General features: G+C 30.4%; 3 protein-coding genes across 5 annotated transcripts in view; 1 reads left to right on the forward strand and 2 right to left on the reverse strand.

The window, feature by feature from the left end:
- The window catches only part of LOC132715885 (failed axon connections homolog), a 38695-nt gene extending 13071 nt beyond the window's left edge, over nt 1–25624 (forward strand). The window contains exons 5-6 of the mRNA XM_060698984.1: nt 24432–24551; nt 25318–25624. Of these exons, the coding sequence (XP_060554967.1) occupies nt 24432–24551; nt 25318–25412 (215 nt within the window). The 3' untranslated portion in view covers nt 25413–25624. The remainder of the gene's footprint in view (nt 1–24431; nt 24552–25317) is intronic.
- The window catches only part of LOC132715884 (failed axon connections homolog), a 38930-nt gene that overhangs the window by 5571 nt on the left and 6634 nt on the right, over nt 1–26725 (reverse strand). The window lies entirely within an intron of this gene.
- On the reverse strand, nt 1861–19256 carry LOC132715883 (uncharacterized). 3 transcript variants are annotated; one of them, XM_060698977.1, is made up of 8 exons: nt 18979–19256; nt 9000–9624; nt 8613–8666; nt 7908–8396; nt 6648–6713; nt 6068–6544; nt 4233–4281; nt 1861–3295 (listed from the first exon to the last, which is right to left on the reverse strand). In XM_060698977.1, the coding sequence occupies exons 2-8, from the start codon at nt 9622–9624 to the stop codon at nt 2461–2463; spliced, it is 2595 nt and encodes an 864-aa protein (XP_060554960.1). In that variant the 5' UTR covers nt 18979–19256; the 3' UTR covers nt 1861–2460. The 3 variants fall into 3 exon arrangements, with proteins under 3 accessions (XP_060554960.1, XP_060554959.1, XP_060554961.1); XM_060698976.1 differs by having other exon boundaries at nt 9000–11424; XM_060698978.1 differs by lacking the exon at nt 18979–19256 and adding an exon at nt 11238–12176.

Consider the following 26725-nt stretch of genomic DNA (forward strand, 5'->3'; position numbering starts at 1 on the left):
GCATAAATATGATGCCCAAATTAAGATTTAACAATTTTGCAAGTTCCAAAAAAGCATTATTTATGTAATGATATTACCACATTTAACATTTCATGTAAATAAAGGGAAGTAATAAAAATCATTTTCTATGAAGTCTAAGTCAACTTTTTCAAAAAGAAATGAATGCATATATCTTAGTGATTACATATAATATGTACAAATATTTGCAGTACATATTTTACATATTCTTCGATGTTTGAATTTTTTTTAGAAGCATAATTATATGCATATATAAAAAATCACTTAATTGAGGTAACAACCTTAATCAAAACATACAGGATCTTTAATGACTTTAACCTCATGAAACTTTCCTTCTAATTATAAATGTTTGATGTTGCTGCTGTTGCACTTACCGTATGAAATCGATTTTGATGTCATATAGAAGCAGATATATGAAGGTCAGGTCTATATTGTCTTGATTTATATTAGTACTTGCCAAATGTTTTTAAAAACTCACAATTTTCATAATCTGCCATTAAAATCACTCCATGAACACTCCATGTCCACGTGAATATATGTACTTGTTTAAAAGAAACTGACAACAAATATTTTGCGCTGAATTTAATGAATGACGTTATAAGTAAGACTTGTCAACACTTACATAGCACTAGTTTTTCTGAAAATTTATCTGCCAATGGCATTTGTTTTCAGGAAATCTGATACCATTGATATGCCAGTGTAAGTAAATTAAAGCTACCATTGGATACCAATATATTAACTCCGAGAGCACCCTCTGTCTGTTATTCTTTCTTACTATGACAAATTTTATCCATAAACATTGGTACCATGCTATGACTATGATAAGTAACCTACAAATGGCATGGAGTTACTCTGAGATCACCCAGTGTTGGTAACTTTTGTCAATCAGATCTGATTCTTATTGTCAGTTGCATGCAATTTACATTGCTCGTATTAGACTAATAGTATATAGGCATGCGTTGAATGTAAAAAAACCCGCTGAATTTGCAAAGAAACATTAAAGCGGGGGATAAAGTTTATAAATTTATAAATATCAATTCAAATTACCTGTACAATAAAAAAACTGAGTAAAACTTGGACTTAAGAACAGAACTGATGGCTTGGAGTGCCATGTACTTTTGGTTTAGATAAATGATCAAACATTGGTAACAAACAATAGAAATGTAATTTTACCGGTGGTAATTCATTATTGCTACCATTGGGAATACTCTGAACGCACCAACAGTTTTATAAATATATGTACATGTACATAAAAAGTATCTTTACTTCGAGTACTATCAACTGTAGATTTCATCCGGATTGTTTTGAACTTGGAAAATAAAAACCGGGTTAAATGTCCCAGGCTACCTTATTTCTATGGATAGAATTTTCTGCTCAACGCAAATTAATATGAGATATTGCCAATCTTTGTGCTTGGTGATGCAAGTAGTCTTGTATTGCATGTTTTCTAGAGTTATCTATAAAACATTGCATGCGTGAATCTATAAATAAAAATAGTCACCAACCAACAAGCTTCATGTTGTAAGAATTGTTAAATTCAATTCGCCGGAATAATAAACCTATGGATAATATTTTTAGTAATGTATTCAATAAACATCTAAATTGTAATCTTGATTGATTAAATATAAATATATATGTTGTGTATAGCAGCAAAATGTTTTAAAGAATTTATTGGAATTTAATCCATTAGTTATACTGTAATAGTGGTCAGGTTCTATGAGAATCAATTTCTGGTCCAAACAGAGACCAAACGATCGCAAAATTGTTAGAGGAGTATATTCTCAGGACCATATAAAGATGTTGGACTAAACTGCATCATCATCAACAACAACAAATAATTAATACTATTTCAGCCAATGATTTTATTAAATGAGAAGTCCCTAATACATTAAGGAAGTATAATTATCACCATGGAAAGCGGTCTATGCTCCCTAATTAAAAGAAAAAATGCGTTATTATTCTCTTCAAGGACACATACACATGGTACGAAAAAAAAGTTACATTGGTCCATATTACAGATCTATATATAATTGTTGAAACCTTTACAAACTTTTCAAACACTTTAGTTCTATGAAATAAATTATTATAATTGAATCATCAATTGGTAGATCACACATGAAACAACTGTTAACAGTGACTGAGTAGAATACAGTGTTGTAAATATGTGCATCGACTAATTGACTCCATTTCAGATAAAAAAAATAGGAGATGACAAAATATTATGTTGTAACTTAAATTATAAAAGTTTATAAACATATATATCTTACACTATCCATGCATTGAAGTAAAGCCAGAAAAATCAAGTTTGTTCCACCATCTAGTGAGGAATAATTCTAACTTACTTGGCATTATGCCGGAACAAATAAAGTGTAGTATATATTAAGAAATCTTAAAGTTATTAAATTGATCATGGTATCCTATTCATCTTGTTTGAGTTTCACATTATGACCTCAGTTTAAAAACACTAATTTCATCTGACAACCCTGCTATAATCAGAGCTGTATTTTTCCTATCAAATGTTAATGAACGTGCATTAGTCATGCCATATACCCTTGGTATGACCTGAAGTAAAATCATACCATCTTCACTTATTTGTAAAATATTCCCATTCCTACCATTTACATAAACATAGCCTTGATCATCTACACAAACTCTACATCTGCCATGTATTTTTGCATTGTTTAATGTAAACAAATGGTTTCCATTTTTGTCAATGGTAACAAGCTGATTCTCACATGAAAAGTATAACTTACTTCCATCATTACTCACAGTAATTTTGTTATAAGGATTATAAGAAATTATAGTTGAATAAATCACCTGCTGCTTTATTCCATCTGTACTATATCTATAAATTGAACCATTAATGTCTCTAACATACATCTGATCACCATGACAAGCCAGACCACGACAAAGTTGATCTGTATCAATGCATCTAATCAGTGTCATACTACGTTTAGTATCAACAAACTGAAGTTTCATCAACAGTGATACAACAGCTACATTATCCCCGACATAACAAACATCATATGGTATACAAGGAAGATCACAAACACTGATTACTTTATACATGTTATCAAGTTTCTTTAATGTTTTGTTATAGAAATCTGAAAGAAGAATTTCTCCTGAAGGTAGTATACAACTTCCTGAAAGGTCACAATGCTTCCTATCATCCTTGATCCTGATGTTAATCTCACGTTTCTCTTCGGCTGACCATAAACCAGACGACATTGACCTCGATCTCTTTACACTCAAATCATCTGTCTCAGTCTGCATTACCCTGAAATAGCACCTTACTGTATGGTCATAAAATCGATATAAGTTTATCCGTTATTTGAAAGAAAATGAGATCAAACGTGAAACGTAAAATATTCAAATATTGACTGCATATATTTTTTATTTATAACATGTTTTCACAAGAACTGCTTTTATGAATTATTGCAGATTTATCAAAGATGATAGTGATACAAAGAGCAACTATTTGATGATTTATCGATACAACTGCACTAAGTAAAAATTAAATAGTTATAATTAAAACTGAGGGCTTTATATAAAAATTAATAAATATTAAGAAAAATCGTTTAATTCAATCTTAGTCTAAAATAAGTTTAATCAGTGCAATTCATGTGTAACTGTATAGTGCTCATTTAGCTCTAGTCAAAGTCACCTATTTGTATGTTCAATTGGAACAACCGGAATATACACAATATCATATTAACTTCCATAAATTTTCAGCTCATCTATATTTGATGTCAGGAGGCTTTAAATTTCAGACCCCGTGTTCACTTAGGAAATAGATCCCAATTTTGAGTGCATTGTTGTAGAATAATGCGCGGTTCGAGTTCAAATGCATCGGAATATAATTACGAAGACCTAGATGCCTGCGTGATTAATTAACAAAGCAGTTGAGCAATACACCGTGCATTGTTATACTATGATCAATTTCCAATCTAACATGTCAATATAAAAGAGAATATAGTCTGTGTAAATTGAACGTAGTACTTTTTCATTTGGTTAATTCGTCATAATTGACGTCCTATGACATGTAAGCATTTCTTCTTTACGACATGTAAGCATTACTTCTTTATGCTGTGCATGTAAGAAGACCACGGTGACCACACCGACTACGACCTGTTCATTTATAACATATATAATATGTGGAGATATGTCCTTTTGTATCAAATAGCGCAGAGGTATTGACTTAGATTATTTTTTACCTTTCCAATCCAGAAAATCCTCTTTTCGCCTGTATTTGACTTTGTATTCCTGAAATGAAATGTTCATATATTGTATAATGATATTAGATAAGCGCGTTTAAATGCCTTTCTTTCTGAGTGGAAGTATATAGTAATGGTTTGAATCAACAAGTGAATTCGTTGAATTGATATCTTCTGCCATTTGATAAAAAAGCGCTTGATTGAAACGTGTGTGTATTATGCGCTTGTGAATAAAATTATAATACATGTTTAAGGCTAACATAATTGAGCTGTAATAATAGGTCAATCTTTTGAGCTACTATGACAATAAAATATTTGTACGACATATTGTCATGTCATTTTGGTCATTAGTTTTAATTATGTTGCTATATATAAGATATATAATTTAAGGATTCATCTGAAATTATGCTTAAATTATCACTATTATTATAAATAGACAAAGATGAAACAAAATAAAACTATTTACTATGTGAATTATCAATATGCATTTATGTCAATTTGGATAAATAGCAATAACAACTTATAAATCTCTATAACTAAGCAAGTCAATATTTATCTAGTATAGGGCTCTCTAAGTACTTAGTTGCAGTAGATTTTATTTATAAAGGGTAATGCGTTCTCCGACTAATTGTGATTTTAAACTTTTCCTGTAAAACATACAAACGTATTCCAGGGTATGTTAAAATCTTGTCATAAATATTTCTTTTCGGTAATCTACAAATGGCCATAGATAAGAATGCAGAATCAGAGTTTGATTATTTTTGATAACATAACTCAGAATTACAGCCAAATGAAAATATCTCAAAATTTGAAGCTTACAATGTCATGTGTGCACTTTGCTGTTCTTATTGATAACAAAAATAATTTGAATGACAACAAGATTTAGGTCACCAAGGACAGTAGTGCAAACTTTATGGGATGCAGAGCTACAGTACTTGATTAATACACCGTTCCATAATGACTCATATCAACGTATTATATTAAACGTTAATACCTAAACACTTTAAGAGTTAAAAGTATGGTTTAAAAAAATAAAAGGGAATACTTTAGGTACTATGAATGGAAACACATGTCCATATTCTAGACAGAAAAAAGAAAAATATATGCCATCTTAAATCTTACTGTCAAAATATAAAAAACTCAAATCAATTGTATATCCCAGAGAAGATTGTTAATAACCTTTTTCCTCATATAAACGTGTTTTACGGCTTTTGACATCCCCTCCCTTTGAGGCCTTAAATAGTGAATAAATGCCCTATTTAGGCCCCTAACACTATTTGTCGTTTGTGAAATGCTGTAAAAGTGATCACTTTTTCGGCACCGCTCCTTATTAAAAAGGTACAAGAAGGGGGTACCAGAGGGAGGATGTATCCACTTTTGTTTGGGGGTTTGAAAGGAGTAGTGGTCCCCTCATCACCAAGAAAATTTTGTAACATGTAACGGGCTAAAAATGCCAAGTTTCATCCGTATTGAAACATTTTTCATAGTTTTATAGCATTTTGAACTTGTAACAGGAGGCTTTTCAATGAAATCGGGCATTTTTTCACAATATATTCATGTGGTAAAAGGTTAAAGAAAATTAAATATCTATAAAGTGAAAAACTAAACAAAATCCCTGACACTTTTGAAATACATACATGTATAATGGCATGCATTGCAAATGATTATTATCTCCGCTAAAATCGACACTACAGTCAACTATTTCTATCTATACTTTTTCCGATCTTAACCTTAAATGACATAAGCGGTCAATAAGTAAAATAATCATTTATTGTGATAGTGAAATTCATGTTTAAATGCGTAATTTTAGAAATATTACGATGGTATGAACTTACGTTCAGATACTTCTAATTTAACGACAGCTTTTTGTAAAGGTACATCCACCACGTGGTCAAGAATGGCATGCCGTCCAATTTCGTTGATACATTTGTCTAGTTTACGCTTTTCACACGTCATTATCACGTTCATATGTCCTGCTATAACGGCATTATACAGATGGTCAAACATGTTGTACCATTTGTACACATCATTCTCCTCATAACGATATTTCCCAGCAAACTCGTCTATGATCACCAAGCAGATGTTTGGGAAGTCAATGTAATTGACATCATTAGGTTTCTTGAGAAGTAAACATTCTTTTACATCATAAGCAGACGCCAATGCAACAGCTATAGAAGTTTTACCACATTTCTCATGCCCTGTTAATACTATGGCCTTATAAACTTGGAAACTTCTCTTTGCTTTTGTAAGTATCTGATCATTTACTTGAGCACTGGATATCTCATAAGCCTTCAGGAAACATTCCGTTAAAGCTTAAAAATAAAGAAAGTCAAATTAAAAAATAAAACACACACAAAAAACACGTATGACATTTTTACTTCATAACAAATATACATGAAAAAGAAACAATATTACCTCCCAAATTATTTCTGGTTACTGGCAGCGAAGACGATTGCGCGTATTGTCCTTTACGTCTACATCCTGTAATGAGGAAGCTATTCTTATTCATTTTTACCTATTTAATCAAACATACAGTGGTATAATTGTAATCGTGGTAAACGAATAAACAAATGATGTTTGACTAAATAAAACAAGAGCAACCACACAGTAGTGGCGACGTTTTAAACTTTTTTTGAAAGCTAATAGATAAACGGTTTAAACAAATCTTTAAAAATATAATAATATATTTCCCTTATTAATCTTAATAAGTATGTCTTGTCAGACTTCTTGTTTTGTCTAAGTATGAATCATTCCATAAGTGACAAATGTAAGAAAATATATGCAAATATTCAATCGTCTGACCTTGACAATAAAGGTCCTTTAAAGATCAAGGTCATATCTAAATTATTTAACATGTCCGGTTGGTTTAAAAGTGTTGTTTTTATCCACAAATAAATCAAATCCGTACACTAAAAAGGAACACATTCGTGTCAATGGTAAGACACTATGTCATATACTACAATTTTCTTTCTTTTCTTTTTGTTAAACATCCCATCGACTCGAAGATGAAATATGTTTTTGTTCTGAGATTGACGTTAATACTTATAATAACTTATAACTTATAATCTCAAAAAAATAGTTTATTGTACAACTGTCTGGTTTAAGCCTGAAATCGGGGTAGATTTTGTTTGGAAGTCCGAATGGGAGCTTTAAGGGGGAGTTTTATACAGTAGAACTTCAAGGACTATCCTAAAGAAATTGTTGTGTTCAAGTTTGAATACAATCAATTCAACAATAACAAAGTTATTGCCAAATCAGGCAACATTTAGACATTTGAACTTGAAGGTCAAGGTCATTCATTGAATAATTGTCAAGTTTAGTCAAGTCAACTTAAAGGTCTTGTCCAAATTTTTTTGTGGCCAATCATAACGACAATACACCAAAAATTGAAACAATATGTGATATGACTATAAAAATATGAAAAGAGTCGGACTAAACACAATTAGGCATAACAATACAATACTATACAATACAGAATCACCCATAACCAAAGGACAACATGAACACTTAACACAACAATGGATATAGTATGGAGAGAGAAATTACCGAAAACATTCTTAATCAAGAGCTAGATTATATTATTCAAAACATTTTCTTCATTTCATAACATTTAGACTGATTTAGTTTATTTAACGTCATATCAGTCTATAGCAGAATAAGCGATAAATAGTATACCTATTGTAAGATCAGCTGGTTGTGTTGAACTTGTATCAGTAAACACCTTTACCACTTCGTCTAGGAATTCATGATCATGATGCATTTTGCACTCTTCCAATATATTCAGGTCTGTTACTATTACAATGTCCAATGTTTTATCACCATTATCTGTCTTTGTTGAATGCATCATGCTTGTAAATATATCATCCATGGCTTTAGCTTTGCTTTCATCGTAAGAAACTCCCCCAAATGGATCTCTACATAAAACCAAATCTACATCTTCTGGATCAATGTGCCGCCAATCAGATGACGTATGCATTTCTACGCTTCGTTTGTAGTTATAGTCCATCCCCTTTATTGCTGCAAGAGCGGTCTCAAAGTAACGGCTATTGTTGCATCCGGCTACAAGCACGTGATGGCAATCTCTAAGTTTAGCTCGAATGTCTGTCACTTCATTTGGAGCATTGAAATCGTCTGGAAAGTCCTTCATCGATAACTCGAATCCCTCTTAAATAGAATAAATGTCTTCATAAATATAAACATTGAAGTAATGAAAGGAAAATCAAGTTATCACGAATTTCTTTGAAAATAATTATTGTAAGATGCATTAATTGATTTTTGTGTAAAAGAACTTTTTTAATTATGTATTCAAACGTTAATATTTAACACGTCTTTTTGTCTCTAGACAACTTTAGCAAATAATGCTCTTTTTTAAAAACTTACTTCGGAGTTTTGCCAGTATGCCATCAAAAGCTTTAAATCTTTTATTGTTTTCCCCTGAAATTTTACACATTGGTTTATTTGTCTATTATACAATTATAAGTGCATAAATTATATGTTCTGAACCTAAAAATGTTAAGTAAATAACATATCTCAAACTTATCATTCAGCGATGAAAAATGTAATATACTGATAAACGTTTATTCAAAGTATGTCATGCCGATTTTATTTGTTCAAATAAAGATTTTATAAAGATCAAATATATCAATGACTTTCAAAATATATAGTAAAGGCAATTTCGTGTAAGTCATACTATTTTACTCATGAATTTGTGCTAACGGATGAATCGGAATGATAAGACTTGGTTAAAATATCTTCTAAAGAGATAACCTGAAGGTCCCGGTTTTTCGACAGTCACTTTTCGAATAATTTTGTTTGTTTCTTCAGTAGTTGATTCCATCTGCTTAATTCTTTCCTCGTACCAACAACGTAGACAATCTCCGATATTTGGAAGATTGTTACATTTTGCTTTACTGATTTTATCTTGAAATGCAACTTTATCTTTTGGACTAAAGGCTTCTTTAACAGAACATGTATTTACTATACGCATACAAGCAGTGTTCAGACGTCCCCAATAATCGTCGAACTCGTCATCAGAAATGTTACTAGTATTTGAGTGATGCTGCAAATTATTCCGAATATCTCGAATTTCAGATAAGGCAAAGTTTTCGTGTGACGGATATAATTCAACAATTAATGTAACAATTAATGTTATATCCCATTGATTTTCATCAGCTCTGCCGTTACTAGGAAAAAGTAGATTATACTGATAGTTCCTGATCTTTTTCTGCCACAATAACTGCTTTGCATCTCTATGTCTTTGATTTAGATATGCCATAACTGATGTATAAGTGTTCCCAGCATCGGTTTTTGCAAGTTTGACAAAATATTTCCTTAATACGTCAGCACATATATCTACCACAAAGCAAACAAGTCTATAATATTTGTCTGCCATCTGTAAAGTGAACAATGTAAAAAGGAAACCCAATTTTTATGTATAATATACAAGTATTATTTGTTTATCTATTGTTATAGAAAAGTTAGTACATGTTTTTGTATATTGATCATTTCAGTAGTAGTAAACGTTGTACAAAATTTTAAAATATTAATTAAATGATGTGCAAAAGTAACTTAATATTAATAAACGAATAGTCTTACGCAAAAGTATCAGTGTGAATCAATGCTTATAGTTCAAAATAGTTAAATTATTATTACACGTTTTTTGTGTTTGAGTTTATGTTTTTATTTAAGTACTTTTATAAACAACACAAAGATTGTATAGTGTTTCAAATTTAGAAGATAAAATACAAATTAGGGTACATTTAAGTTTCTTATTTCATTGTTTCAGAAGTTAACCATAACTTGTCAAGCAATGATTTCTTTTAATACGTGACAAGAACACTGAATTTACTTTTCCTCATTCTGACAATGACATTAAAAGATACTTTAAATATAATAACTATTTCTGTTATATTAGCATAATTATTTATCAACTGAATAATTACCTTTTAATCATCCATGATCAAAAATAATGATAACATTGCATTTAATGGGAATTTGAATTAATGACCCTAATGACCCTAATGTCGCTAAAGTTTTGATTTTACGTAATTAAAATCTCACTTTTCAATGAATAATGTAATCAGTGATAAAGCAATATGTATTCATTGAATTAATTTTTTGTCTATTTCAAACTTAATTTCTCGATCCGCAATCGGATACAAGTGCACTTTGAACAATTTCTATATAAATTTGTAGTTTATTACACTATAACGTTAACCTCTTTCAATATCTGACCGGTTTTATAACTTAGGTATTTTGTATATAAAAAGCCAGTTATAATAATTATACAGAGATTAACAGGGTTATAGAAGGCGTATTATAAGAATAGCTTTTACCTTTCTCATTAAAATTATATCCTAACTGACGTTTGTTATGTTGCATGGATGCAACCTTTCGCTAACGGATCAGAAACCGGAAAACCGTTTTGATTATAAATAGAAACAACTGTTGGAATTTTACAGCTAAATATATCACACGATAAACTATTTAAAGAAACATTTCTAAAAATAGTCAAATGAATTACGTGTAAAATAAAATAGAATAGACATTTATTAGTTTATAAGGTCATTGTATGGAAAACAATAGCAGACATATTTAATTATAGTAAAATAATATTTACATCTGATAAATCATTCGTAGACAAATTTAAGCTTGAGACAGAAATTCTTTTAATTCCAAATGTAGCTACAATTAGCGTAATGATTAAAATCAGCTTACAACTGTGTGAAAAACTTCAATACTGCGAATTTGTAAAAGCGAGATTCTGACACAGAAGGAACATATCTCAGAACCTGGCTTTGGCATGACAATGTATTTAGACTACTAAAACAAGAAACTCATACATAAGCTAACATATGCTTTTTATGAACAATGACATGAGACGTGTATCATAATTTGATGAATTTGTCAAAGTTACAAACATACATTTTACGGAAATAGAAGAAACAGTTTCTATTAGTTCTATCAAATCCTATGAGAAAATTAATATGATAAAATAAGTTTTACCTTTTTCTAGTCCAACTAATTATACCTTGCGACGAAATACTGTGCTATTTTGTGGTGTCTGGGCAATATCTCGCCTAAGCGAGATTCTGACCCAGAACGGAAATTTCTCAGAAACTTGCTTTGGCACGTCAATATATTTTGACTTACCTTTTCCTAACAATGATTTCCTTTTATCATTCTTGCTTTACTGAAAAGTATTACACTAGTCAAATGATTAAGTCTTTCTTATCAACCATGATCATTTAACAATTTAAGGTGTTCAGAATAGAGTATAATTCGAAAACCCATTTTCAACATATTTAAAACTCTTGTAGACGTAGAAAATTCAGCCAAATATAATTTCAAGATAGATTTTCTTTAAAATTCATTGCTTCACTGAAGAGCAGCGTTGTCAAATTTGTAAATACAAACAATCGAATATGTCAAGAAGAATTAAAGATGAAGATTGTGACCCGACAGAAACCCATTTTGACTATAAATAGAAACAGTTTTTGGAATTTCCAAGCTAAAAAAATATCATGCTATACGATACATTATTTAAAGGTATTTTAAGCCGGCTGCTTACCTAGCAACCCATGAAAGTTTTGAGGCAATCCATCAATACCTTATCTTTTATATTTAACTATTTCTTTTATAATAATCTAATAAATATATATTTTTCTGTTCGCTCCGCTCGAAAAAGTCAATAAACATTTAATGTTAACGGCTGTAAGATACAATTTTTGCGTTGAGTAATTTAACTAATATTATATTGCATATTAAGTAAAGAAAATGCTGCTCCTGCACTGAAGATGTTTCATATCAAACATTAACTGGCTCAGAATTCAGAAAATCAGTATCTTTACTTGTACAAATTGTTATAAAAATACAGACATATTAGTATTATTCTATTATATTACGTTTTGAATTTCTCTGTTCTCTTCCATTTCATGCCAGTATACCAAATTTGAAATGTTAATCATGCCTTGATAAAATATCAGAATACCTTGGCACCCTAATGGTTCAAATTCAGATGCGTGAGAAAAGACAAAATCAAATGGAAAGATTACACTATTGATAAATACAAACAGATGGGCACGCAAGCTATTAAGCTAGAAGACATATGTATATAAACTATAAAAAAAAGTCAAAATTATTAACAAAGGTGCTGGTTGCATTGATTTGACACAAATAGTATTCATTAATCCCAAAATCTCTTCAAAATTTACTTCATTATCAAAGGTGCTTATCGCATTTATTTGACCTAAAATATTTTAATATTGTTATTTCTGAGATGTAATATCCATATAATAAATATAATAAAATAGATTTTTTGTAGTTTTGATATATTGTTTTGGACAAGGTATAAAACATCCAAGTACGAAAATTATGGGTATGCATCAGGACTTAGTGATCTAGAACAGAGTGTTTGTTTGTTTGTTTGTAAACCTATGATATCGAGTTCTTATGTTCTTCTAATACCAAGATGGTTGGTCTTTTTATAGTCACGAATTTAAAATCTTCGTACACACATATCTGGTTTATTCTCGTTAGTCTTTGTAGTCTTTGTTGTTAAATATTTCATTTTATTTTGTACAAAAACTGTATTTAGAAAGTGTACACAGTTCCAAACTGTTCCAAAGATATCATTACACAATTATTATATAACTTTATTTCATTTGTTAAAGTATATGAAGTTTGCAAACACTACTTTTCTATCACAGAGAACCCTTCTTTTTCTATAATTTGAAGTGCGCCATTATTAATTTTCTGTATCATCATAGTAATTATTGTTTTATGTTCCATCATATGATGTCACTTTATTTTCATTGTTCTATACTAAAACAATTCTATTCCAAGAATATTATTAGAACAAGCATATGACAATTTGTATAAAATATTTTTCCATTTTATTGAAATACATTTTTCCCAGGCACGTGCACATTTCTGCTATATACGTTTTCGTATATACGTATTTACAATGATACACTATTTAAAGAAACATTTCTAAAAATAGTCAAATGAATTACGTGTAAGATAAAATAGAAAATACATTGATTAATATATAAGGTCAAAGTATATTAAAGGTAAAACAATAGCAGACACATTTTCTTTTAGTAAAATCGTATTTACATCTCATAAATCATAGGCAAATTTAAGCATGAGACAGAAAATTTATAAATCCACTTGTAGATACAATTAGTGCAATGATTTGAATAAGCTTACAACTGTGTGAAAAAAATCGATACTGCGGATTTGTAAAAGCAAGATTCTGACACAGAAGGAACATATCTCAGAATCTGGCTTTGGCATGACAATATATTTTGACTACAAAAACAAGATACTCAAGCATAAGCTAACATAAGCATGTTATGAACAATGACATGTGACGTGTATAATAATTGATGAATTTTGCGAAGTACCAAACATACATTTTACAGAAATAGAAAAAACAGTTTCTATTAGTTCTTTCAAATCCAACAAACATACATTTTACAGAATGAGAAGAAACAGTTTCAATTAGTTCTTTCAAATGCAACAAACATACTTCTACAGAAATAGAAGAAACAGTTTCTATTAGATCTATCAAATCCCATGAGAAATATGATAAAATATGTTTTACTATTTTCTAGCCCAGCTTATTATACTGCGCGACGAGATATTGTGCTATTTTGTGCCTAAAGCGAGATTCTGACCCAGAACGAAAATTTCTCAGAATCTTGCTTTGACCAGTCAGTTTATTTTAACTCCCCTTTTTCTAACAATGATTTCCTTTTATCATTATTGCTTCCCTGGAAAGTATTACACTATAGTCTGTCCCATCAAATTTGAACATTCCATTTTTTATTTAATATAATAGTAAAATCATTAAATTAATGTCATCTTAACCCTGACGTCAATATCTCTAGGCATGTTTTTCATTTTTTTCATAAAGTCAGTAATATGGTCAAAATGTTAAAATTATATTTTTCCCCGTTGACTTACGTTGTAACCTGACGTGACGTCCATTTCAAAATGGCGGCGCCCATATAGACGTTATTTAGGGTTCGTCTCACAATTACGGTGAACTGTATTGATTATTCTTATTTACTTACTGATCAATAGCTAAATGTTATCATTAAAATGAAAAATGAGAACAAAGTTGGTGTCAAAAAGGCAATTTTACTAGCAAACTATTATTTAAAATAATCAAAATCATTTAAAGCTAAATTATCGGTGACCGCTTTATAAATTCTAACACACAAAGATTAAATTAATTACCATGATAAACTGTCGTATTTTTTAAAGATAAAAAGAACAATGCAGTGATTTGATTAGATAGCTTTCCAATAAAGTGCGTATCTTACCGCAACATGTCCTAGGGGAGCGAAAACAAACACCTAGAACATGATAAACAAGATCAACAAAGAAAGGCGGCGTTCAATGAACGCAACCCCCACATGACCCAGCTAGAAGACTATAAAAAATGGTTCTTCGCTTATTAATGTTTAATTTACACAATTCTGTAGTTGTCTGAATTCTGTCCATTAGTATGTATCACTTCTATTCAAAAATAATTAAATTGACCAGGTTCGATGGGATATAAGAATATGTTAGCCTTCTTATTTCGGGTGCGATGTCCGTGCGCTAAAACTTTCCGTAGGTTTCAACTTTCACAAGAAATCGCCAACAAATACTACATTATCATGCAAATATGACAAGAAATATATAGAAAGGAAAACTGATTCACTATACATTCAGACTTGGTTTGCGTCTACTTTAACTAACTCCCTCGCTAACGAGAAAACACAGACTCGCGTTCGAGGAAAATGTAAATTATAAGAATATATAATATCTTGCTTTCTAGTTTGAGCAATCAAACGTAGGCCTATATACTTTAAGATAGTAATACAAATTTAACTTCCCGTCTCACAAATCAACAAAATGTCAGTGATTTGATATTATTAAGAATAAGTTTGAATTGGAGTGTTCAATAAGCGACAATAAGTGTGTGTTTTTAGACTCAAAGTGTTACATATAATTATTATGTTAATATGAAAGGGAGATCTAGTCAAAGAGAAACACCGAGTGACTTTCTCAATAATTTTAGCCTTCCTAAAATTTAAAAATATTCAGTGAAAATACAATAGATCTAGCATATTTTTCGCGGGAGAAAAATACGGCGTATTGTATATTTTGTAGCTAAAAGAGTAGGATTTACAGAAGTCATGAAAAACGAGATAATATGTAGGGAAATTATTTCTGAGAAATATGTAAAATAGTTTAAAAACATAAAATCAAAACGAATGTTATATGTCATAATTAATGGAAGAAGTATTGTACTGTTGTAAATTCATGTCATTAAGTGTGTTTAAAATTATTTAAATGTTATCAAAAGTTTTATTATTAATATATGAATTGAAGGTGTATTTTTTACAGTTAAGTTGCAAAATCTGGGTATACAAAAATTATTTTAAATGCCATGAAGACAAATTCATCTCAACGCTTAAAATTATCTGTTTGAGGTTAAATATGCCTAACCGCTCTCTGTCAATGCCGCAACTGGAGTCGCGAGGCATTTTTGTTACGTCATATATTTCGTATATTGTTGTTGACGTAATAAAGTTTTTTTTCGTCAGGAATCCATTTTCAAGAGTTATAAGCATTGTGATGTTGACAACTAAAATTGATGGGCCGTTCTTGAATTATGGATTTGGAACATGCTGAATTATGATGTGTTTCATTTACATATTTCATTTGCTAACCCAGATAACTCCACAAATTGAACTGAGACGGATTAACAGTTAAAAAAATCTGGATCATCATAAGTGTAGTCCTGAGTCATGTCATTTAGGAGTTTCAAGGTAGAAAAAATCGGATCTACGGAACTGGATAGAAACAGGCAATGAAGGAATCTTCAGAAGTGACGTTTATAAAGATCTATTCCGAAATTTATAGGAATTCTATTCAGCTTAAAAGTAAGTGTAATTTCTAGATCTTTTATCCATGTGACGCAGTGTTCTTGTTGCTTATTTTTCATTTTTTTAAGTTTTCCATCATGCATTGCAACTAAACTGTTACATCTTGTAGATCCAGCTTTGTAAAATAATCATGAAACGACCCCGAGAACCTCATGTATATTTTAGAAACATGGCACGTGCTTTCTCCCGTTCATCTTCAAATGAAGAGTACTTCGGCAATGGCTACGGAAAATAAACAACAGAGATTTTCCATAGAGAAATCAAAATTTGCTTTCACAAGAAAAGCAGACACTTTAAAGTAAAATCCTAAAAAATCTCGAGGGTGACTTTTTTTTAGTTTACAAAAACAGTAAAATTTTTATTCAATCTCATTTTGTTAATTCACACCAGGCAAAAGTTCATTTCCATTTTTAATGGGACAGACTATAGTCCGATCCTTTAACTATTTAAGGTGTTCAGACTAGAGTATAATCCGTTAATCTATTCTCAACATATTTTTACACAAATAAAGCCAAAACAATATATTGTTCACAAAAATTCGTGTTTTTCAAGCGATAGTTTTCCTCTAAAAATTCACTTCTTCACTGAAGAACAGCGTTGTCCATTTGTTAATCCAATATGTCACCTGATTCATGATTTAAACCAGAAACCCATTTTTGACTATAAATAGTAACAGTTTTTGGATTTCCCTCGCAAAAAATATCATGCTATAAAAAACATATTTTTAGCCGGGGCGGTTAAAGAGGGGAGGCTGCTCAACTTACAACCCCTGAAAGTTTCCAGGCAATCCCTCAATACCTTATTTTTTATGTTTCACTACTATTTTTATAATAATTTAATATATGCATATTTTTCCTGTTCGCTCTGCACCAAAAAGTCAATATACCCTTTATGTTAAAGGCTGTAAGATTCAATTTTTGCGTTGATAATTTAACCTTATATTACATTGCATATTAAGTAAAGATAATGCTGCTCCTGCACTGAAGATGTTTCATATCGAACAATAACTAGCTCAGAATTCAGAAAATCAGTATTTTTAATTGCACAAAATGTTATAAAAATACAGACATACTAGTATAATCACTATTATATTACGTTTTGAATTTCTCTGCTCTCTTCCATTTCATGCCAGTATACTAAAATTAAAATGTAAATTATGCCTTGTTTAAAAATTGTGAACATGGTTAAAATAAAAGTATACCGTGGCACCCTAATGGTTCAAATTCAGATGTGTGAGAAAAGACAAAATCAAATGGGAAGATTACACTATTGATAAATGCAGATAGATGGGCACCCAATGTATTGAGCTAGGAGACATACATACACAAGCTATAAAAAAGGAAGACCAAATTATGAACAAAGGTGCTGGTTGCATTGATTTGACCCAAATAGTATTCATTAATCCCAAATCTCTTCAAATTTTACTTCATAATCAAAGGTGCTTATCGCATTGATTTGACATAAAATATATAATTATTATTATTCCTGAAATGTAATATCCATATTATAAAAAATATATTTTTATAGTTTTGTTATATTGTTTTGGACAAGGTATACAACATCCATGTATGAAACTTATGGGAATGCACCAGGACGTAGCGATTAAGGACATTGTGTTTGTTTGCTTGTAAACCGATGATAACGAGTACTTATGCTATTCTAATGTCAAGATGCTTGATCTTTTTCTAGTCTCGAATTAAAAATCTTCGTACAAACATATCTATTTTTTTTCTCGTTAGTCTTTGTAGTCTTTCTTGTTAAATAGTTCATTTTATTTTGTATTTAGAAAGTGAACACTGTTCCAAACATATCATTACACAATTATTATATATCTTTATTTCATTTGTAAAAGTATATGAAGTTTACAAACATTACTTTTCTATCATAACGAACCCTTCATTTCTGTAATTTGGAGTGCGCCATTATTATCATAGTAATTATTGTTATATGTTCCATCATTTGATGTCACTTTAATTTTATTTTTCTATGCTTAAACGATTCTATTCCAAGAATATTATTAGAGCAAGCATATGACAATTTGTATAACATATCTTTCCAATATATTGAAATACATTTTTCCCAGCCACGTGCACATTACTGTTTTATACGTTTTAAGAGCTAAATATATCACACGATACACTATTTAAAGAAACGTTTCTAAAAATAGACAAATGAATTACGTGTAAGATAAAATAGAATACACATTGATTTATATATCTGGCCATAGTATATTAAAGGTTAAACAATAGCAGACACATTTTCTTTTAGTAAAATAATATTTACATCTGATAAATCATTCGTAGGCAAATTTAAGCCTGACACAGAAAATTTCAAAATTCCACTTGCAGCTACAATTAGCGTAATGGTTAAAATCAGCTTACAACTGTGTGAAAAAATTCAATACTGCGAATTTGTAAAAGCGAGATTTTGACACAGATGGAACATACCGGTATCTCAGAATCTGGCTTTGGCATGACAATATATTTAGACTTCAAAAACATGATACTCATACATAAGCTAACATAAGAATGTTATGAACAATGACATGATACGTGTTTAATAGTATGATGAATTTGTCAAAGTAACAAACATACATTTTAAACAGTTTCTATAAGTTCTATCAAATACCATGAGAAGTATGATAAAATAGATTCTACCTTTTTCTAGTCCAACTAATTATACCGCGCGACGAGATATCGGGCTGTTTTGTGTCCGGGCAATATCTTGCCTAAGCGAGATAATGACCCAGAACGAAAATTTCTCAGAATCTTGCTTTGGCACGTCAGTATATTTTGACTTACCTTTTTCTAACAATGATTTCCTTTTATCATTATTGCTTCCCTGAAAAGTATTACACTAGTCCGATCATTTAACTATTTAAGGTGTTCAGACTAGAGTATAGTCCGTTAACACATTCTCAACATATTTTTACACTTGAAGACGTAGAAAATAAAGCCAACACAATATTTTGTTCACAAAAATTCGTGCTTTTCAAGCGATAGTTTCCTCTAAAAGTTCACTTCTTCACTGAAGAGCAGCGTTGACTAATTTGTTAATCCAATATGTCACCCGATTCATGATTCATTTTGACTATAATTAGAAACAGTTTTTGGATTTTCCACGCTAAAAATATCATGCTATAAATGCATTATTATAGCCGGGGCGGTAAAAGGGAGATGCTGCTCACCTTACAACCCCTAAAAGTTTCAAGGCAATCCCTCAATATCTTATTTTTAATGCTTTACTATTATTCTTATAATAATTTAATAAATGTATAATGTTTTCTGTTCGCTCTCCTGAAAAAGTCAATATACGTTTAATGTTGAAGGCTGTAAGATATAATTTTTGCGTTGAGTAATTCTAACTAGCTCTTATAACATTGTGTATTAAGTAATAAAATGCTGAGATGAAATAACAAAATTGAACACATTTTATGTCAAATCAATGCGATAAGCACCTTTGATTATGAAGTTAAATTTGAATATATATGGTCTGGTAACAAGGAAAAAAATCATCTAAAACTCTTTAGACAAAAATGTACACTGACCCTTCTGGTAAAAAGAAAAGAACTACGCAATGGGTTCGTGGGCAATTTATCTGTCCGGAGATTACGTCAGATATAGATAAAAGGTCGAGCAATGCTAAAAATGCCTGCAAAGAAATTCAGCCACCTACACCTGAGCCAAATATACCGCTAACCCCTCTGACATGAGTATCCTACGATATTTCATTCCCCACACCACCCCTATGACATAGGGAGGCTTCTTAATTATTAACGTAACGTACCACAGTATTCCTGACAGACAGACAGACACTAACTATTAATGGACACAAAATCCGATCCTCTAAGCATGTCACCATTGCCTGTTCTGCGGACTCACAGAAGTCAACCGGAAATTCCGAATTTGTGCTGAAATAACCGTTTTAAACTGAATGATAAAGAATGGCCCACAATTCTTCATTAGCAATAACATGTATGGTCAGTCCATGATATGTACTCGAAAGTGATTATAATGTTGAATAGAAAATATGCTTCAAAGCTTGTGTCATATCTGAGTACACACCTACCTACATTAACCATAGATACTTCCTCTGAAGCTGCATCAGGACTTAGTGATCTAGATCAGTGTGTGTGTTTGCTCGTAAACCGATGATAACGAATCCTTATTTAATGTCAAGAGAGGTGGTCGTTTTCTTTACACAGATTTGTGTCACGAATGTGAAATCTTCGTACAAACATATTTAAACTTTTTTGTTTGTCTTTGTTGTTAAATATTTCATTTTATTTGGTATTTATAAAGTGTACACAGTTCCAAAAGATAATATGTTATAATCATAAAATATCTTTATTTCAATGGTGACATTATTAACTGATATAAATATCTGGAAACAGAGTGATCCCTTGGAAGCATTAACTTAAACAAAATTACATAAAACATGATAACAGACACGTTTTGATTGGGTCTGTACATGAGGGATAATAAATAAGTGCAGCATCCGACACGCCCACTAGCCCCGGCTTGAGCGGTATTCAAGTCTCAACACTTAATGCTTGCATCAATGATCCCGAAGAACAAAAAAAATAACAACACTGCAGTGAAGTACGGGGCAACATTTTCCAGCTGTCACACGGCATTTGACACTTGCTGTTGTGAAGTACAAAAATCTTGAAACAAAGTGATTCCTTGGATCAAGTTTGCAAACATTATTTTTCGATCAGAAAGAATCCTACTTTTCCATAAAGTGGAGTGCACCATTAATGATTTTCTGTTTCATCACAATAATTATTTTATACGTTCCTTCATATGATGACACTCTCATTTCTCTCTACGTAACTGATTCCACTCCCTAGAATATTATTAGAACCAGCATATTACAATTTGTACAACATATTTTTCCAATATTTTGAAATACAATTTTTCCCAGTCACGCGCACATTACTGCTATATACGTATTCATTCATAGACGTGGCTTTTCATGCCCGATAGAGCACAACGAGTTGTTTTTCTATATATACGGCTTGCTATTACCACAAAGGATATAAATCAAAAATTGTAATTCAACTTTACCTTAAAGAATATATGTTATATATTTTGTTTTATTACACTTGGATACAAAATAATAATTAAAAGATGATGTCTTCCCTACACGAGAAAAAACCTCACCTTTACCCTGGGTTAGATCTAGGATACAGTGATAGCAAGTGTGCCAAGACGAATTTTGACGAACAGTAAGTGCTTTAGATTTTACAACTTAATGTCTTCATATATTTTTCTGATGAGGGTTATGTCTTTCCTGTCATTATTATTGATTTTTTTATTAAAAGCGACCAGTATTAATTATGAACATGGCGGTCAGGCATCATTTGTATTCGAAATAAATTGCTTTCTCACTCAATATTTGTTGTATCTTTATTTTAATTGATTACGTTAAAGATTAATTTCATTTCTCGTAAAAACTGGTCAGAAAGATGATTCTAAAGGCATAATTTAATATTTTGTCAATATTTTCGACGAGTGATATACTGATATTATTAACACTTTATTTTCTCGTGCAAAATAATAACCAAATATTTCTTTACGAGATTATAACATTTAAGTACATGTAGTCCCAACAGCTTACAATATTATATACATAGGTAAAAATATCAATAATATCTTTTCAACGAATAGTTTTTAATGATTGATATTTGGCCATTGCTAAATGGAATTCATACCATACATCGAGACCAAACAGACGAACATTACTAAACTTTTGCTGTTTACGGTTACGTAAATTGTTACGTTACGTTAGAATTGCAAAAGGACATATGTTTCTTGCTGTGAGCAACCGCTATATTTCTAGTTATTTGACGATGATACTGTATTGCGCTTTACACGATGAGCAAATTTCCTCGAATATAAAGTGGCATATGTAATAAATCTGAGAAAGTTTGTTACTTCAACCATTTATAATGTATTATGATGTAGTATGCGGCATAACTTTAACCTATGCTTAAATTATAGACATTTCAAGGTAAAAATTCGCATTGACATTATTTACAGGCTATTTTTAATTAAAATAACAGACACCATCATGTACAAATTCCTATAAATCTACATCCATCACACTTCATTACTGTAAATATTTTCTTATTATAGGTGTTCAGGAATGGAAATTAATACAGACCGCGTGGTTCTTCATAGTTATCAACGTGTTAAACTTATTCCAAATGTGGACGTATTTTCTATGAAGCTAGAAACATACATGAGGATCAGCAAAATTCCATATAAGGTAAGTCAAAAACTGAATAGGATATATTGAATGAGTGTTGGGTCAATACTGAATGTGATGAACGTGTTGAATAAAATTATATTTTATGCGAGCGTCTGCCGAACTTAATATTAGTTTATCCAACGAGTTCAATAAATTAAGTGATGAATCTACATGTACATGAATATAACTTTCTTTTCATCGCACCCACAAAATAAAAGGTGTTGACAGTAAACAAGAACAAATTTTCATTGATTTGCTCATGATGTGACACAAACATTATTACGTCTATAACGCAAATGACGACATGACAAAATATTTGCACGGTCGTGAAATTCAATTTTTATTGAGTCGCAAAAGTGGCACGGGTATGTGATTATACGTCGTATTATGTTAAATCATATAAACAGTTTTACTTTTGCTTTACCAACTATTAGACCGGTGATTTGCTTATAAAACATGAATGTAGATTGGCTGTGAAATGGAGGATAATTAGGCTTCCTCCAAAAGCACCATTAAATGTATCAAATTGCTGACCTTTTCATACTTTATTGTACAAATGTTTTGAGTACTTAAAACATCAAATATTAAGTATCTTTTTTCGTACGTAATTACACTGGTTTGATTTTAAAGTGACCAAAAAAGAAAAGAAACTTACAAGATACGTCCATGTGTTTCTTACATCGACGTACAAGTTATTGATTGCGACAGTATTTTATAACTTATAAAGAGTTAATTTAATAATAGATATAATTAGAAAAATTTATATTCATTCTTAGCTGGATACTAAAGATTGGTGTAAAGGACCAAAGAATACTGTTCCGTGGATAGATATTGATGGTATAAAGATAGGGGACTCGGGGGTTATTATGCGGCGCTTAAATGAGATGTTTAAAGTTGATTTGAATGAACATTTGTCTGATGAGGAAAAGGCTACAGCATGGGCCATACAGAAATGGTTAGAAGAATACACATATTGGTAGGTGTTATATAATTACTAATTACTGTACATCATACACCGCAAATAAAAAAAAATATGAGCAAATAATTAAAACTAAATACACAAATTGGGCGTTGTCTGTGATCCCTAAATGCTTGAACAATTACTTAATTCAATGAAACCAACAAAATGAACATTAGTTTTTTAGCCATGGTTCGAAATTTAACTAAGATGCAGTACTTCAGTTAAAAGATAAAGAAGTAAAGAAGAACTAACTGAGCTCGTGCAAAGAAAAACTTTGCTTCTTTCATTAAATGCACATTTTTAATTGGAATAATAGCATCTTTTTATTTCGTAAAAAATGTATTTTGAGACAAAAACCCTTATACTATTTCCATTTGAACAATAAGATTGTTTTTTAAGGTTAAACTACCATTCCCGATGGTACATGTATTGGGACGATCTGGTTGTCAACATGTTTGGGAATTTTCCAGCGTTTAAATAAATTTGATACAAATTTCCCCTGCAAGATGGGGGCAAAAGAAACAACAAAAGCTGTAGCTTTGGGAAAACCCATACTGTGGGGAAAGTAAATGAAAGATAATTAAAGATCTAAACAGTTTGTTTAAACCCCTTTGGTATGTTTGGCTATCATACAATTCTTTTAATCAATACATATGTATAAATTTTTAGCCCTCTTAGTTTTTTGTTTGATTTTCGATAAATATATATGTGTCAAATTTACTTGATAAGTACATTATATGCAACAATTTCCAATTCTGCAAGCAGTACAACTGTTTCTCTTTGTATGTATATTGCAGCTGTGATATGCTAAGAGATTTGTTTCCAGTGTTTTTGTCTGTAAGACTTTTCATTTTCATGAATGTTATGCTCTTTGCATATTGAGTTATATTTTTAACACATTTTGTACTGACAGAATTATAATTACTCATACTAGTATTATTATAGTGTTTCATGACACTTATGCGTTTGTTATCTTTGGTAAATAAAGTTATTATATATTTTTATAATAACAAAAAGAATGTTTATCTCGCTTTATAGGCGATAAGAAGTTTATTATGGGTAACAAAATAAGCGAAGTTGATTGTGCTGCTTTTGGAATACTTTCACAAATAAGATGGTGTACACCAAAGTCATGCCCTGGACATCAATTATTGACAGGTAATAACCTTTAGAATGATATTGTCAGGTATTTGAATATTAATTTTAAGATTTCCATCTGAGCTGTCTGTTGGCGGTAACATTTTCATGTAAACATAAGTAAATATGTATTGTATATTTTATCAAGAGAAATGTAAGTTGTAATTGTATTAAATAATCATTCAGTATAATATAAACAATCATATTGATGTTAAAATTACACTCGAGGATACGAAATTTACCTACATAAATATATGGCAAAATATGATTCAGAAAGCGGATTTGTTTACATGATTTAGTCGAAGTCCGTTTACAACAGTGCTGAATCTAATAAATAATGTTTCTTTCATACAAAAACAATAAAAGGGATGCACCGTGAAAACTTTTAGTCGCTGTACATGCTTGTATATAAAACATCATTTTACATCGTTACAAGCCCGTGATTAATCTGTATATCAAAGTTTCAATTTGTTGTATTTTTGCCGGATTAAAGGTTTCTTTGTTTGATAATTTTCAAGAATACTACTTCACTTTGAAATTGAATTGGCCATTGAATACTAATTTAAATGACGGAAAAACATATAAAGCAATCTTGATATGAAAATTATCAATTTAAAACAAAATTATATGCAAATCAAGCAAAGGTTTCTGAAAACTGTATTTAAAATTATATAATATATGTACTGTAAAAAAATATCAAAGGTTGGGTCATAAGAATATTACCACAAATTGTGAAAAACTTTATCACCTAACAAGCAATAGATTTAGTTTTTAATTACATTTACAGGTGGAAAACAACAGAACGTGATGGACTATCTTGACAGAATCAAGGATGTCTACTGGCCAGACTGGGAGAAAATATGTGCAGAATCAAAGTGTTAAATTTTTGTTTGTCCGTGCAGGCATATCTACTTACATAAATAAAATTATAGATACGAGATATGTATAAGGGTTATTTGATAAAATTTCATAAAAATTCTAGTGTTATGAATATTTTGATTTACATTTATATATTGTTATTGCACTGCTCTCTTTACTTTATAAACAATAATCAAACATATTCTTTACTTAAACATCAAGTACTTTTAACTTTCAAATTTAATATACAATATAAAGCTGTTAATAAACGTGTTGTATTGTCTAAAATAAAATATTTTACATTTGTATTATTAGTCATTGTTGTTCTAATTGTTGTATTTTAATGATCAACATTATTTTTTGTCCAATCACATTGTAGTATTTTTCAAATTTCTGCTTAGTCTAACTTTGGTTAATGTGTACTAACTAAATAAAATTTACTTAATCCGTCGTCTAACCAGTCTAACCAATTTCAGTAATGCATTATATTAGGGAGGAGTTAGAGGTGTGGTTTGCACTCTGAATTGGAAAATATAAAGGTTAGCAAAACAATTCCAATGTAAAAATAATTAGGCTTTCTAAATGTGAGGATACAATCAAATGATTTATTACATAGATAATACATGTGGGGCACGCAGAGACAAATGATTACATAGTAACTTATTTATATCCTTTTAACTCTAAGAAAAATGTCTGTTATAAATTGCTGACTGTTTTAACTTTATATTTTCTAGAAAAAGTAACCAAAAAATTATTTTCTTTCACTTGATAGGAATGAACTGCCATTAACAATCCAATGATTTATTAAGAATACAATGATTACATTCTTTGGCTGAAAACTCATTTGTAAACTTGACCCCCTCCATCTGTAAACTGTTTTACAAATAAAATTAATCTCTAATGTTATTTTTCTCACATTTTTCCATTTATTTTAAAGATGTACATATTTCATTAACTCCATGTTTTTACCTACATGTAATTACTGTAGATAAAGTATAAAATTCTGTGACATTTCAGTAAAAATGTCCTTTGATTATATGTGAAAAAGGTGCCATTTATTTAGCTTATCTAAATGTGAAATGTTAGAAACTTGACAAGTGTAGACATTTTGTAGAGCGAAAGGGCGGAGCTATCAGTGATTTTGAGAAATGCCTTTGTTTTTTGTGAAAAAAATAATGTTGATCATTAAATAGGTTAATGTTTAATAATATGCATTAACAAAAATAATTGGTCGCCTGCCTGCGGCAGGCTTGGCCAATTATTTTTGTTAATACATATTATTAAACACTAACCTATACTAAATGGCTAAAACAATTACTTATATCTAGAAGTGTTGT

The sequence above is a fragment of the Ruditapes philippinarum genome, unplaced genomic scaffold, assembly GCF_026571515.1.
Source record: "Ruditapes philippinarum isolate M1 unplaced genomic scaffold, ASM2657151v2 ctg14245_1_1_1_1, whole genome shotgun sequence".
In the NCBI taxonomy this organism is placed as follows: Eukaryota; Metazoa; Mollusca; class Bivalvia; order Venerida; family Veneridae; genus Ruditapes; species Ruditapes philippinarum.